Genomic DNA, 13,569 nt, shown 5'->3' with positions numbered 1-13,569 from the left:
TACAAATTAAGGACAACGAAGCCGACACATAATATTAACGTATAGTGATGGGAAAATATGAACATTTTACAATTTTTGGAGTTTGACTTCGATTTAACAGCTCATATTCATATATATAATACATAATACATGAATATGAAATATTTGTCAAAATAAAGAAATGAATATGAAATACTATATACTATAAGATAACCCTACAAGCTCATGATGAGGCGAGGATATTTCAAGAATCTTATAAAATTTTACTAATTTATAATTTTGGATGGCTGAAATAGGACATGGCTAAAGCCATGGAAGTTTCATAATGTCAGATCCAAGACAGACTAGTTATTGCATAAGGATAATATATATACCCTTAAAAAAATTATTTTAGTCACCGTCTATTAGCCAAGACTGACTAATTTAGCTTCTTCAAAAAAAAAAAAAAAATACTCAATTTGCCATGGTCTAACTGTAGCTATAAAAAATCTATTTTTTTCAAATAATGTGCACGCTATTTTGTACGCTCTTCTTCTTTTTTCCGTATTTCACATTCACAAGTTTCCTATTCCAAGTTTTTTGTACACATCTTATAATAATATGATAAGATATAAACCAGAATAATATATGCAGTGACATTATATATCCTCATTGATGTGTTCTCTTTAGGCTCTCCATGATTCTTTTTTCCCTCCTGAATTTTACTTTTTTACCCTTCAATAAAACTTTGGTTTTTACGAACCGAATTTTTTTTGGCTTGAAAAAAAATTTTGGTTTCTTTTTTAACCGAATTTTTCCTGAATTTGAACTAGAAAAAACTTCGATTTCTGCGAACCGAAGTTTTTATCAAGGACAAAATTGGATTTTTTTTTTTTGGTAGAAATCAAAATTGGATTTTTTTTGGTATAAAAGAGAAAACATCATCCTCGTTAGCATATCAGTAGGATATATATCAGATATCCTATCATGTATTTTGGTGTACACAAGATAACAAACAAAATAACAGTATTTTAGCATATCAAGTTCCTCGTACAAACCTTATAATAATATAATAAAACATATATAATAGTTAAATGACAAAACCGACCTTGTAAAATAATTAATTAGAATACTCTGACAGTGTCAACTAATTAACGTCGTGACCCGGAATTTCACAATTATGTGAGTTTAATTTCAGTGGATTTACCACTTCATCTAAGACCAAAAAAAATTTCACGATTTACGATTTACATTGAAGATTACAATATGATTCATGGCCAAACTAGCAATTTGCTTAATTAGTGGAAAATTGCTGCTTCTATTGCTCATGTGCTACCCTTTCAATCTATAAATCGAATTAATTTTGGTTCAATTTTTACATATGGTCTATGGAAGAGACTAACCTTGCACAAATTGATGTAATGGAAAATTGGAAGGGGTATTGACATACCGGTGTGTAGTGATGCAAGAGAGATGATGAGAAAAAATTAAGAATAAAGGATATAAAAGGAGAAAAAAAACTTAAAATAAATATGAGATGAAATTAATTATTAAATAGAAAGATTTGATTTGTTTTTTTTTCTACTTTTAACACATGAGTGATGTGTCTTAAAAGGTGATTTTAATTGGTTTACGGTGACACTGTCAAGATATTCTAATTAATAGTGTGTGAGTCTACCTTTTAGTTATATTTCTTTATATACTTACCACTAAGTCATATCAATTATGTTGAAATAATTTTGTAACCAACAAGTAATCAACATCATTTAAATGCACACTTTTTCAACTTAACACGTTTTATTTTTCTTTCTAAAAACAAAAATCACTTTTCTTTTTCCATCTACAAAATCAAATATGTTACTGTGTTTTTTTAAAAAAAATTTTATAGAAAATCCATTTTTTTTCTTTTTTATACCACCAGATCTGTTGGTTGGTTCTTAACTTATGTAATCCTCTTTCATCTATTGTTCAGAGCACTTATCCAGATCTATTGCACAATATGAATGAACCAACTTTTTTCAAGATAGAGCTATATTGGCTCCTAAAAATTCAATTGTTGGTGCAATTAATGATTATGTGTTGGATTTAATTTATTCAGAAGAAAAAACTTATTTGAGTTGTGATTCTTCGTGTCACGCCAACTCAAATGTTGACACACCAGATGATATTCATACCCCTGAATTCTTGAACACCATCAAATTCGAATCACAAACTAATATTAAAAGTGGGAGTGCCTGTAATGTTGCTGAGAAACATTGAACAATCCTTAGGGTTATGCAACGGTACCCGTTGATAATTACAAAAATGGGAATATATGTCGTTGAAGGGAGAGTGATAACCGGCAACAATATTGGTGAGAAAGTTTTTATTCCTAGATTATCATTGACTCCTTCAGATAAAAGAATACCTTTTAAGTTTAAACGTCGACAGTTTCCAATGGTTGTTTCATTTGCTATGACTATCAATAAGAGTCAGCCAGTCACTTAAACATGTTGGTATGTATCTTCCACAGTCAATTTTCTCCCATGGTCATATGTTGCAGTGTCAAGAGTAACTTCAAGGAAAAACTTGAAAATATTGATAACCGATGAAAAAGTGGAAGACACGGACGAAACTGGAAATGTGGTTTACAAAGAAGTTTTCCATAATGTTTAATAGTTAATTTGTAAATTATTTATCTATATCTATCGTTGTACTGAATATTATTATTTTTATCATTACTATATTTTGAGTTGTTTTTATTTATTCTTTTTGCAATTATTATTATATATTTTTTTAATATCATGTATGCTGGTGTACAAAACCCGTGCGATAGCACGGGTGGGTGACTAGTTGGAAAAAATGAATAAATTAGGTTTTAGGTTCATCTCAAAATTCTAATATGGTATCAAAGCCTCCTCCAAGATCCGTTGGATACTTGGATCAGGTTTATGCTATCAAATCTCCTATCATTTTTATCCACACACCGTGGGAGCAATTTTTACTTTACAAAGCGGTTAATTTTGTAGGGTTGAGTCATATCCAAACCAAAATTTCAAAGTGAAATAATCTTTGGTCAAATTTTACTTACCTTTCAATCGAACTCAATATTATTAGGAGACTCTTCCTCTAAAAACTATAGGGTTAAAAATAATAAAATAAAAAAGAAACAAGAATTGTTGTGTTACTTTTTGTGAATGGAGTGCCTATTTAAATGATCAACGAGGATAAGAGTTTATGTAGTATTTTTCTATTGAATGACCTTACCTTCCCCACACATGCATGCTAATTACTAGCCAGTTCTTAATATAGTGATTTAAATATCTGGTTTTCTTTTTCTGTTAGTCTTTAAATTCAAGAGGTCATTCAACTAAAGAGAGCGAAGAACCAAGTTTAAAGAATTGTAGTTTATGCATATGCAATAATTAATCCCCTTCCTCCTTTTACATTTTGGGGAATGCTCCATTCATGACGATAATACCCTAGCTAGCTAACTGGGGTGGCCATTTAAATTTGACCTTATCTGATTGAAATATCTCCTACTACTGTGTTTTTAAAGTTAATATAGGTTTTAAATTACCATAAGGATTTTAAAAATTAAATTTTAAAAAGAAGACATGACACAAGTCGACCCTAATTTTTTAGAGAGAAAACCTCATCTTTCTCTCTAAGTTTTCTTCTCCTCCTTTTGTTAAAGAGGGGGTGATTTTGGGTCTCTTTCGACCTAAAATCATTCATTTCCATATTTTTCTATTTGGTTTATCTAAATAAGTGATTTTCACATAGATTAAAATTTTCTTTTGTGTGTTTTTTTTGTGATTTCGTCCGCCCGTCTTTGTGCCGTGTTTGTATTCTCGTCTTGTTGCGGTGTTCGTTTGATTGAATTGGCAGATCAACCTCGGTCAACTACTTTCACACGGTGATTAAGTTCGTCAACGATGCAGATCCGGAGGCATAGGTATTCCGGTTACTTTAATTTTATCACATTATTTGTAGGCATGAGTATGCTGTTTTATGCTATTAACTTGGATGTTGTTTCGCAGATTCATCTTTTTCATTTTTAGCGGTATTGAATTTGTACTTGAATCTGATGTACTCTACCAATTTGAATGAATGAATATTTTTTATTTTAGTCATTATCTTCTTAGGCAAAAGAAAGAGATTAAACTATATAAGAAATTTATAGAGATTAAACTATATAAGATATTGATATTATTCGTCAAAAAAAAAAGAGAGAGAGGGAGAGAGAGATTGATATTATATAGAACATAAAAACAAATTTAACTTTTTTTCGGAAAAAAAAACAAATTTGACTTGTTTTAATAATATATGTAAATATATATGTACTTTTTTGGTTCTAACTTCTACATATGTAAATAAAAATTTTGTTTTTTGAAAAAACAGAGTTTTGTAACTTTTGCTTATGTATGTATAGACTTATTTATTTATTTATTTATTTATTTATTTATTGGATACAAGGACTTATTTATTTTATTTTATTGGACTAGGACTTATTTATTTTTAATCATCCATATGTATAATTTTCCTTACCATGATCTGCTCTACTCTCTTTTCCACGTTGTCTAACATGAAAGAGTGGTGCATTAATCTTGATGGTTTTAAATAACATATTAAATAATTTTCAATTTTTTTAAAAAAAAATGCGTCAAAAAAAATATAGATGATTTATATGATATAAATTTTCAATCCAACGATAAATGTTATAAAATTTGTATTTATTATAATGTTATTCATAACTTATAGACTATCCACTACTTGAACCACTGTTTCATGTTAGACATGATCTTCTATGTCTATGGCAGCAACTACAACCTAGCTAGATATATGATTACCACTTTGGTCCGCCATTGTGTTTTCTAAGTGACACATTCAACATTCTCTATTCTATAGTTACTTGCACTTCTTGGTTGTTGGATGAATATACAAAATATTGACAAAAACTCAAAATCAGACATGATATTAACACAAAGTAATTTTAAAAATAACATAATTAAATGTAATTATATATACCCGTAATATACCAGTATCGTCATGCCAGCACATGTCAAACACCCGTAATATATATTTTAAAGTTAATTTAGTAAAATGTTAATACAAGTCTCTAAGTCATTTGATATTTATTCATTGGTGGAGATTCTTTAACCGTGTGAGTGAGCATTGCTGTACTTTGTAGTATTCAATCATCCAAAATTGTCCTATTTTCGTATATATATTTGTGAGGCAGAAATTGCAGGCTACAAAAAATAAACAAGGGACAAATACATTATTGTGATTGTCACATTTGTATAAGGAAGTACAGTTGTTTATTTCTATTATTAACTTTGGTTTTAGTACCCTACCTAGCTAAATAAAACAACAATTTCATAATTTCATAGTATCTTTCTACACAACCACAAAGAAGTCGTATGAAGTCAGAAAATTGACATTGAAGAAAATCACATTTAATTCAAAAGATAAGTTATTTTCAAATTGCATATAAAATGAACCATTTGGATAGTTAGTTGAACTTTAAGCAGTTTCTAAGGTAAGAAATATGACCTTAACCTTCTCATATGTCAAAAGCAATTTTGCATTATTTGTTCTCAAATGATGACATTAAAAAAAATCATCTCAAAAAAGCCAAAAAAAAAAAAAAAAATTAGAAAGTTTTCAAGAAAAGGAAAGAGTAATAGAGTTTTCAAAATTTTGAGTATTATCACCAAAGGGAACAAAAGAACCTAGAGAATTAAGGTTTCTGTTATCATCAATTTAATGCATATACTATGTTTTGCATACCTTGCTAATCTAAGGATGTACTTGTTCACAAGAGAATTTTTCCTTTCTCATATCTTTTAGTTAATTTATATTAATTCATATTACTATCCTTAGAGTAGGTTTAGACTAGCAAAGCCACCCCCTTAAATTCCTTACATAGCATTTTTTTATTATTATATCATCACATTTGATAACTTTTAAATGTACAATATAAGAATCTCAACTCTAAGCAGCATGGCACATAACAACCAAGGTCGGTTAAAAGTGAGAACCTTTCTAGCTAGCTTTATAGCATTTGTTTAGCAAAAAATGGTATATAATAATGATCATCATCACTCATAACTAATAACTAATTAATGTAAAATATAATATATTTTACAATTTACAAATACATACACAAAAGTCAAACTAACTAAATATTATTAACATGTGTTGTACTTGTACCACTCTCCTATATACAACCATTGGATAGGATATAAGAACAGTTACATTAGGACCGTCCGATAATGATTGATGGGTCCCATTTGATTATGTTAATTGTTTATCCCGTGAAGAAGGGAGTAAAGTCATATTTATATATATCTTAGCTTGATTTGGATTTAACAGAGTTACTACATCATGCAATAATTTTTTTGATCATTCGATTAAAATGGATGGTTGTGATTAAATAAGTTAAAATCTGATTGCTTGTACAGTAGCCATCCGATCCAAAAATTGTGGCCAAGTTCCTTTACTGTGTGAAACAATTACAACAGTGGATTCAGGTTCATCTTAGTATATGTTACTTCGAACATGAGTTTGAATACATGGTTTGAGAATATAAATTATTAATTTGGTCATTGACTTTGTAAGACACTTTTAAATTGGTCTCTCACTTTGCGAATATCTCAAAAAGGTCTGTAACTTTATTAATCTGCCAAGTTACGTTAGTCCATGTATTTAGCCATTACAATTTAACATAATGCTCTACAAAGTCGATAACTTATTAGACTGCTCTACAAAGTCAGAGACCAATTTTATGGTTTACTCTTTCATTTGTTGATAATATCTAAGTATTTTTGTCAGTATTTATTGAGGCTCAAAACTTTTTATGACTCTGGTAAATTCATGAGACCCAAAACTTGCGTATACTTTTATTAATAAAAAAAAAGCCATATATTTCTATAGTGTTGCACAATTGATAATATTGATAAGTTGAACATCTTTATTTAAAATTTTACAATTATATGCGAGTTTTATATAATAATTACTATTTTGTCTAAGGACAAAAAAAAATACAAATATTAAAAGATGGAACTATCCAATAACCTATTGAGTACAACTTTCTCTCCTCTAAGTCTCTTCCTATTTATTCAATTCCCTATCAAGCTGCCATTTTATTTTTTTCAACTTGCTTGTCTAAAGGTACCTCTCTCAACAATTTCTCCTCACCCCACCAAACTTTAATTTTTTTTCTCTAGTTTCCACGTAGGTTTGTTTGGAAAGAAAAAGCTTTACAGCTTTAAAAAAGAGTTTTTCTTCCAAACCAAAACTCTGTGTTTGTTGAAGATAAGATTTTTAGTTAACGTACACATGGGAAGACACTCTTGCTGCTACAAGCAGAAGTTAAGGAAAGGTCTTTGGTCTCCAGAAGAAGATGAGAAACTTCTCAATTACATTACCAAACATGGTCATGGATGTTGGAGTTCAGTCCCTAAACTAGCTGGTACAAACATATACATACACAAAATTTCATATAGTTTTTGTTTCATTACTTTGTTCATACATTTTCATTTGATTTGATATATATAAACATGCAAAATGAATAGGTTTGCAGAGATGCGGAAAGAGTTGCAGATTAAGATGGATAAATTATTTGAGGCCTGATTTGAAAAGAGGAGCATTTTCACCACAGGAAGAGAATTTGATCATTGAACTTCATGCCGTACTTGGTAACAGGTAATTCAATGATCGAGATTTAAAACTGCGTGAAACTGCGTGCTGTTAAAACAACAGGCAATCCTGAGGCTGAGGCCTTTTTTTATAGTATAGTTTTTTTTGGCTTTCAATTATGTTTTTTGAATTATTGTTATTTTATATCAGATGGTCTCAGATTGCGGCGCAATTACCAGGAAGAACAGACAATGAGATTAAAAATCTATGGAATTCATGTCTGAAGAAAAGGTTGAGACAAAGTGGCATTGATCCAAACACTCATAAACCACTTTCTGAGATTGAAAATGACAATGAAAAACCAAACAAAAGTAATCAAAAAGCCACAGTTTCATCTAATGAAGTTATGAATTTGGTAATTGAACCTACAAAACCATACCCTCTAGAAGTTTCAACAAGCTCTAAGATCAATTGCAACAACAGTAGTAGCAGCCATGAATTATTCCTAGATACAAGGTTTGGTTCTTCTACAGGTTATTTTTCTTTTCAGAATTTGAACTATGGATCAAACATAGGAATTTCTGAAAATCCAAATGCATCTATTTGTTTCACACCAACTTCAACTTCTTCTTCACAAATGATAACAGATAACAATTCTGTTATAAACTCGGATATTCTCCATTCTGTTTCAAACACAATTTTCCAAACACCAACACAAGTAAAACCAACTGTTTCCGTATCCTCGGACGGAGTTCATAACTGGGAAGCAATCAACTACAGCAACATTAACAACACGAACAAAACCGCTGGAAACAGCGTAAACTACCTTGACAACGGCGCTGTACCGTTACAAGAAGAAATGAAATGGTCTGAATATCTTAACACACCATTTCTTATGCAGAATCAACCTTCTCAATCTATCTACACTGAGAATAAACCAGAAACAGGTTTCATAACAGATGAGTCATGTACTAGTTGGCAGCAACAACAAACAAATTTTCAACTTTCTGATATATATAGCAAAGATCTGCAGAGATTTTCAGTGGCTTTTGGACAAACTCTGTAGATTGAAAGAGACAAAGATGGTGATGGATATATAATTCTCTATATGCATGAATGAACTATAATAGGTCAGAAGTTTCTTATGTTCTGACCACAGGTGTGTGATGTAAATTTCTGTTTTGATAAAACTTCCATATTGTATATGTGTCTGATACCAAAAAAAAAAAAAAAGTTTTCAGCATTATTATGTTATAGTATAATAATTGTGATTGATTTCAGCTTGTTCCAAATCATTTTTTTTTACCTCAAGCATAGAGGTAATACTTTAGAATAAGGCTTGTTCCAATTAGGCTTCTCTTCTTGCAAGATTCTTCAGTTAATATTATTATTATGGATGTGTATTATGATGTGAGTTTTGTTTTTGTGTGTATATATAGTTGACTGCATTGTTTTTATATTTATCTACCTTATTAAGGGTTCAATTCAATGTATATAAAGATATTGTCCCACAGTTTAAGAGTTGGCATTAAGTTGATGGAGCGTGTGTGTGATTATGTCCTTTTCAAATTTAGAATCCATGTTCTGAGTTCTGACCTCACTCAAGTCACATTTCTGAGGTCTTGTGTAAGTTTTTACGGTTTTGTTATTCGTAAAAAGTGTCTCAGTGAATAGACTGGTGTGAATGTTGTTTATAAACTACTCTTAATTCGTGAATTGACCAGTGTGAATGTTGTGTATAAACTACTCTTAATCCTGATTTCTACCCAGTGAGACTTTTTGTTGTACCGGATCAGTAACTATTCAATTTCCATCTTTATATTTTTCTGAAAGATGCAGGGACCATATTAATTTCTTAAATAAGTGTCTGTCACTGTCTTATAAAGATAGAGATTGGTTTCACTTTTTTGAAAAACATGAGCTCAAGCCTCCTAAGAATGTATATACATACAAATATATACAGCACTTTTCTTCCTTTGATTTACTTGTTTGTTTGAAATAGTCCAACCCAGTTGTACTCATAAAACACTTTAGACAAATAGTTATGGACACACCACCGACTATATAGGTATGAAATTCAGTTCATTTCAATAAAGGCCACAGAAAATGAAATTAACAGATTTCCTTTATTAAAGTTCTTGTACGGACAAAGTGAAAGTCTTAAAAAAAGATTCATAATTCAGTTTTAGAGAGAAATATTTTATTAATCTCAAAGGGGTTAGTCTGGTGGAACATAAAATCAATTGTAACTTTATGAGTTCGAGTTTCATTAGTGTTAGATTATTATATCAGGCATAATTCATCCTTATAAAAACCGGCTTGTAAGGTGAGGAAGTGTGGGACTTCATAACACACTCCCTTACGCTCAGTATATTAGGTTTGATGCTTGAACCGATACCATGTTATTGCGCAAACCCGATAGCAGGCGGCCAAACAGATCTTTGAGAGGTTTTGATATCATGTTATAGCACAAACCTGATAGGAGGCCTCCAAACAGATCTTTGAGGCTCTCTAATACCATAGTTAAATTTTGATATTGAGTTTAACTCATTCTTACCAAAACCGGCTCGTAAGGTGTTAATTGTCTCTACTTATAAACATATATTCAGGTCTTCTCACATCTGATACGAAACTTCTTAACAATTAATTCTTTTTATGTTGGTTTTCTATAAATTCTTTTCAACGAAACATTGTATTTTTCCCTTCCATCGGACACAGGCCCGGTGGATTTGACTTCCTTAGACAGTAAGACATCATCCTCTCATAATAACCTTTTATATATTTAAAACATGGAAAACAGAAAAGAAACATAATATTGCAATGTATTGGGTAGTGACACATATTGTACAATTGTACCAATTCAAATGAAAACAAAAGGGTTATGTATGTATGAATGGTCTTAAAGCGTGGGGCTATACCTCTAAAAAGCCTTGAACGTTGCATCAGATAACGGGTCCCTTCAGTGGGCATCTATACACGTACTGATTCTGAAAGGGAAAGTTGTAACATAAATAAATAAAACAGACATGACATGAATAACCGGGAGAAACAAATGCAGTCAACAAAAAATTACATGTATCAATTGCTGGTAAACTCAGAAACTAGATAATTAAAAATTACTATTGTGGTGCACTTTTCAGTTTGACAATTAGTCAAACAGTTTCAACGCATGACAGTGATTCATTTTCGCTTTCAACATACAACATTTATCCATTTACCAAACAAAACACAATAGTTTACAAACTACGTTTCCTATAAGCTAGAAAGAATTAAATAGTATATTTTATGTCATATTCAATGGAGATATAACTTATAAGACAGTTCAACAGTAAGAGTTTAGTCTTGTAACTTAGCGCGAACCGGAATCACTTGCCAGCTAGGTTAAATTGAAGAAACAAGAAATTTTCAGAGCATCGTATCCATATTTGGGGGGCAAGGGGCGGAACGACCTATCAATCATACATCATAAGTATAAAAATGTCATTTCGCCATTTCTTGTTGCATCTCTCCAACGGTACATAGTTCAAATTCTCTCGATTATAAAATGATAATTAGTGTCACTTTAATTGATAAAAAATTTCCATCTCTACCTCTGTATTATAAGAGAAAAAGCAATATTTCTTTTTTTATGACCAAAAGGGATATTTCTTTTAAATAAATATTAGTAGTTGTGTATTTATAATAAGGACAAACCATCATCTTCAAACTTTGCTTCTTGATAATCCATGTGCACACAAATTTTCAATTAGTCTTCTCAATCATTTAAATATTTTTCCAAGCTTAATATTTCTAAGGTTGATAATATTTATTTTAATTTATTGGAGATAGTTAAGTTATGTTTAGAATAATATCCATGCATGTGAAGCAAATTATTGGGTCTATTTTTCTGGGTCCCTACAATCATCACTGCACAGGAAAAGAACAAAAATCCCAAGAGACATGATAGAGTGGTGGCAATGCAATCCCAAATTTGATTCTCTAGAAAAATATTAATATATGTAATATAGTTAATTAAACAAGCTTCGTAGAAAAAAAAATTGTTTTAAATTATTTGCATTCATATATATTCAATTGTTTATTATATTATTAGTATAATGTAAAAGGCAACAGGGACAAGTAACTAATATAAAATGGATGATTAATTATTATTAAGATGATGATTGAAGTGATAATGACGGTGTTTATGAAAGTATATATAATATAATATGGGGTTATTAGAATAATTGTTCCGGGTGACAGATAATTGATGCATTGTTTTATGAATAAGAATGAGGCAAAAGTTGAACAAACACCAAAATGAGTTTCCAAAAGACAGGCATATATGAAGTCAATAGGAAGATATATATACTAGTTCAAGTACAAAACAATTAAGCACAGAAAAATTGACTTCAATAAACTTATGTGTTATTAAAGAGAAAAAATAAAAAACTTAAGAGTTGGTGAGTCGAACTAGAATGTTAGTAAAAGAAATTTGCTAAAACCTTATATCAACGGTGATTTCAATTTTCATCAAGTGATTACTATTGTGTAATTGTAGTTGTAAGTAGAGATCTATGTAATTCTTACACTCTTTTTCCTTGCACTCCTTGTGCTAGAATGACGGCTCTTTGATAATATAATTTCCTTTGCTATTCAAAAAATAAAGATACCGAAAAGCAGTTATATAAGATGGCACGAGTCTCTCCTAGTTTAACAAATGTCTTGGATTCAATCTTTGACTTGTGCATGTAGTATAGTTAAAACTCCTAGGAAGAGTTTGTCTCATTTGAGTCTCACAAGACTCGAGAAATTAATCTATTCTGTTGTGCATAGAGATACCTGATTTACGCAAACAAAAAAACCCTAGGGTGGTTTGAAGACTGCACGAAATCAAAATAGTTACTAAAATAACTTTTTAATTTATATATTTATAGGATTTTATGTTATATTTATTTGGCTTTTCCAAATAATATTTGGGACATGATCAATTGACATCACGTTGTTAAACATAATATATATCCGATAATTTTTTACCGCATATTTGTAATGCAAAAATGGTATTAGATTGAAAGTTATTATAAGTTTATAACATCAAAACAGTTTACTAAAATAACTTTTTAATTTATATATTTATAGGATTTTATGTTATATTATTTGACTTTTCCAAACAATATTTGGGACATGATCAATTGACATCACGCTGTTAAACATAATATATACCCGCATATTTGTAATACAAAAATGGTATTAGATTGAAAGTTATTATAAGTTTATAACATCAAAAGTAATGTTTTCTAAACTTTTATGAGTTATTTAAAAAAAATCACTTGGCAATAGAGAAATAAAAGTGCTCATTAAGTGGTTAATTTCAGCATCTCTCTAAAATTTTTTAACATTCATGTTATAGAGACTCCTCCAAATAAAATTTTGAGTCTTATTTTTATAACATTTTTAATAATTTTATGCCTAGAAATATTCATGTAACTCTATTTTTTTTATTTTTTATTTTTGGGCGTTAGCCTTTTTTTTGTATAGTAGCCTAGTGGCTTAGAAATTCGACCTTAAAAGTAAATAAGTGAAGTGTTCGAGGTTTAAACCCCGACTATGCATAATATATACGATATCCCTACCAACTGAGCTAAACTCACGGTGACGGCGTTAGCCATCTTTTATTTATTTTTTTGGTTTATAACCTTCTGGTTTCTAGAGGAAATGAGCCCTAATAGTTCAGAGTTCGGCCGCGAGGTAAGTAAAGTCTGACCAAAAAATAAAAAATCTACTATTTCTAACACAATTAAGGGTTGCTTAAAAAAAGTTAGCTTATAAATTACTCCTTTTTTTTGTTAAGAAATTACTTGTATTTTTTTTGTCAAGAATTTATTTACACTATTTATATTTTAATTTTTTTTTACAGAACTATTTATTGTATTTTTATAGTTTAAAAATTAAATAAAAAGATATTATAAAAAATTAAATAAAAGAGAGACATAATTTAGAAATTAAATT

General features: G+C 29.9%; 1 protein-coding gene across 1 annotated transcript; it reads left to right on the top strand.

Annotated features, from left to right (window-relative positions):
• Window positions 1-7,025: 7,025 nt before the first annotated feature.
• On the top strand, window positions 7,026-8,998 carry LOC123902208 (transcription factor MYB61-like). The gene is made up of 3 exons (XM_045951877.1): window positions 7,026-7,417; window positions 7,521-7,650; window positions 7,795-8,998. The coding sequence occupies exons 1-3, from the start codon at window positions 7,285-7,287 to the stop codon at window positions 8,648-8,650; spliced, it is 1,119 nt and encodes a 372-aa protein (XP_045807833.1). The 5' UTR covers window positions 7,026-7,284; the 3' UTR covers window positions 8,651-8,998.
• The last annotated feature ends 4,571 nt before the right edge of the window (window positions 8,999-13,569 follow it).

This window comes from Trifolium pratense, linkage group LG1 (assembly GCF_020283565.1).
Source record: "Trifolium pratense cultivar HEN17-A07 linkage group LG1, ARS_RC_1.1, whole genome shotgun sequence".
Classification (NCBI taxonomy): Eukaryota; Viridiplantae; Streptophyta; class Magnoliopsida; order Fabales; family Fabaceae; genus Trifolium; species Trifolium pratense.
This window is presented reverse-complemented; position numbering and strand designations above follow the sequence as displayed.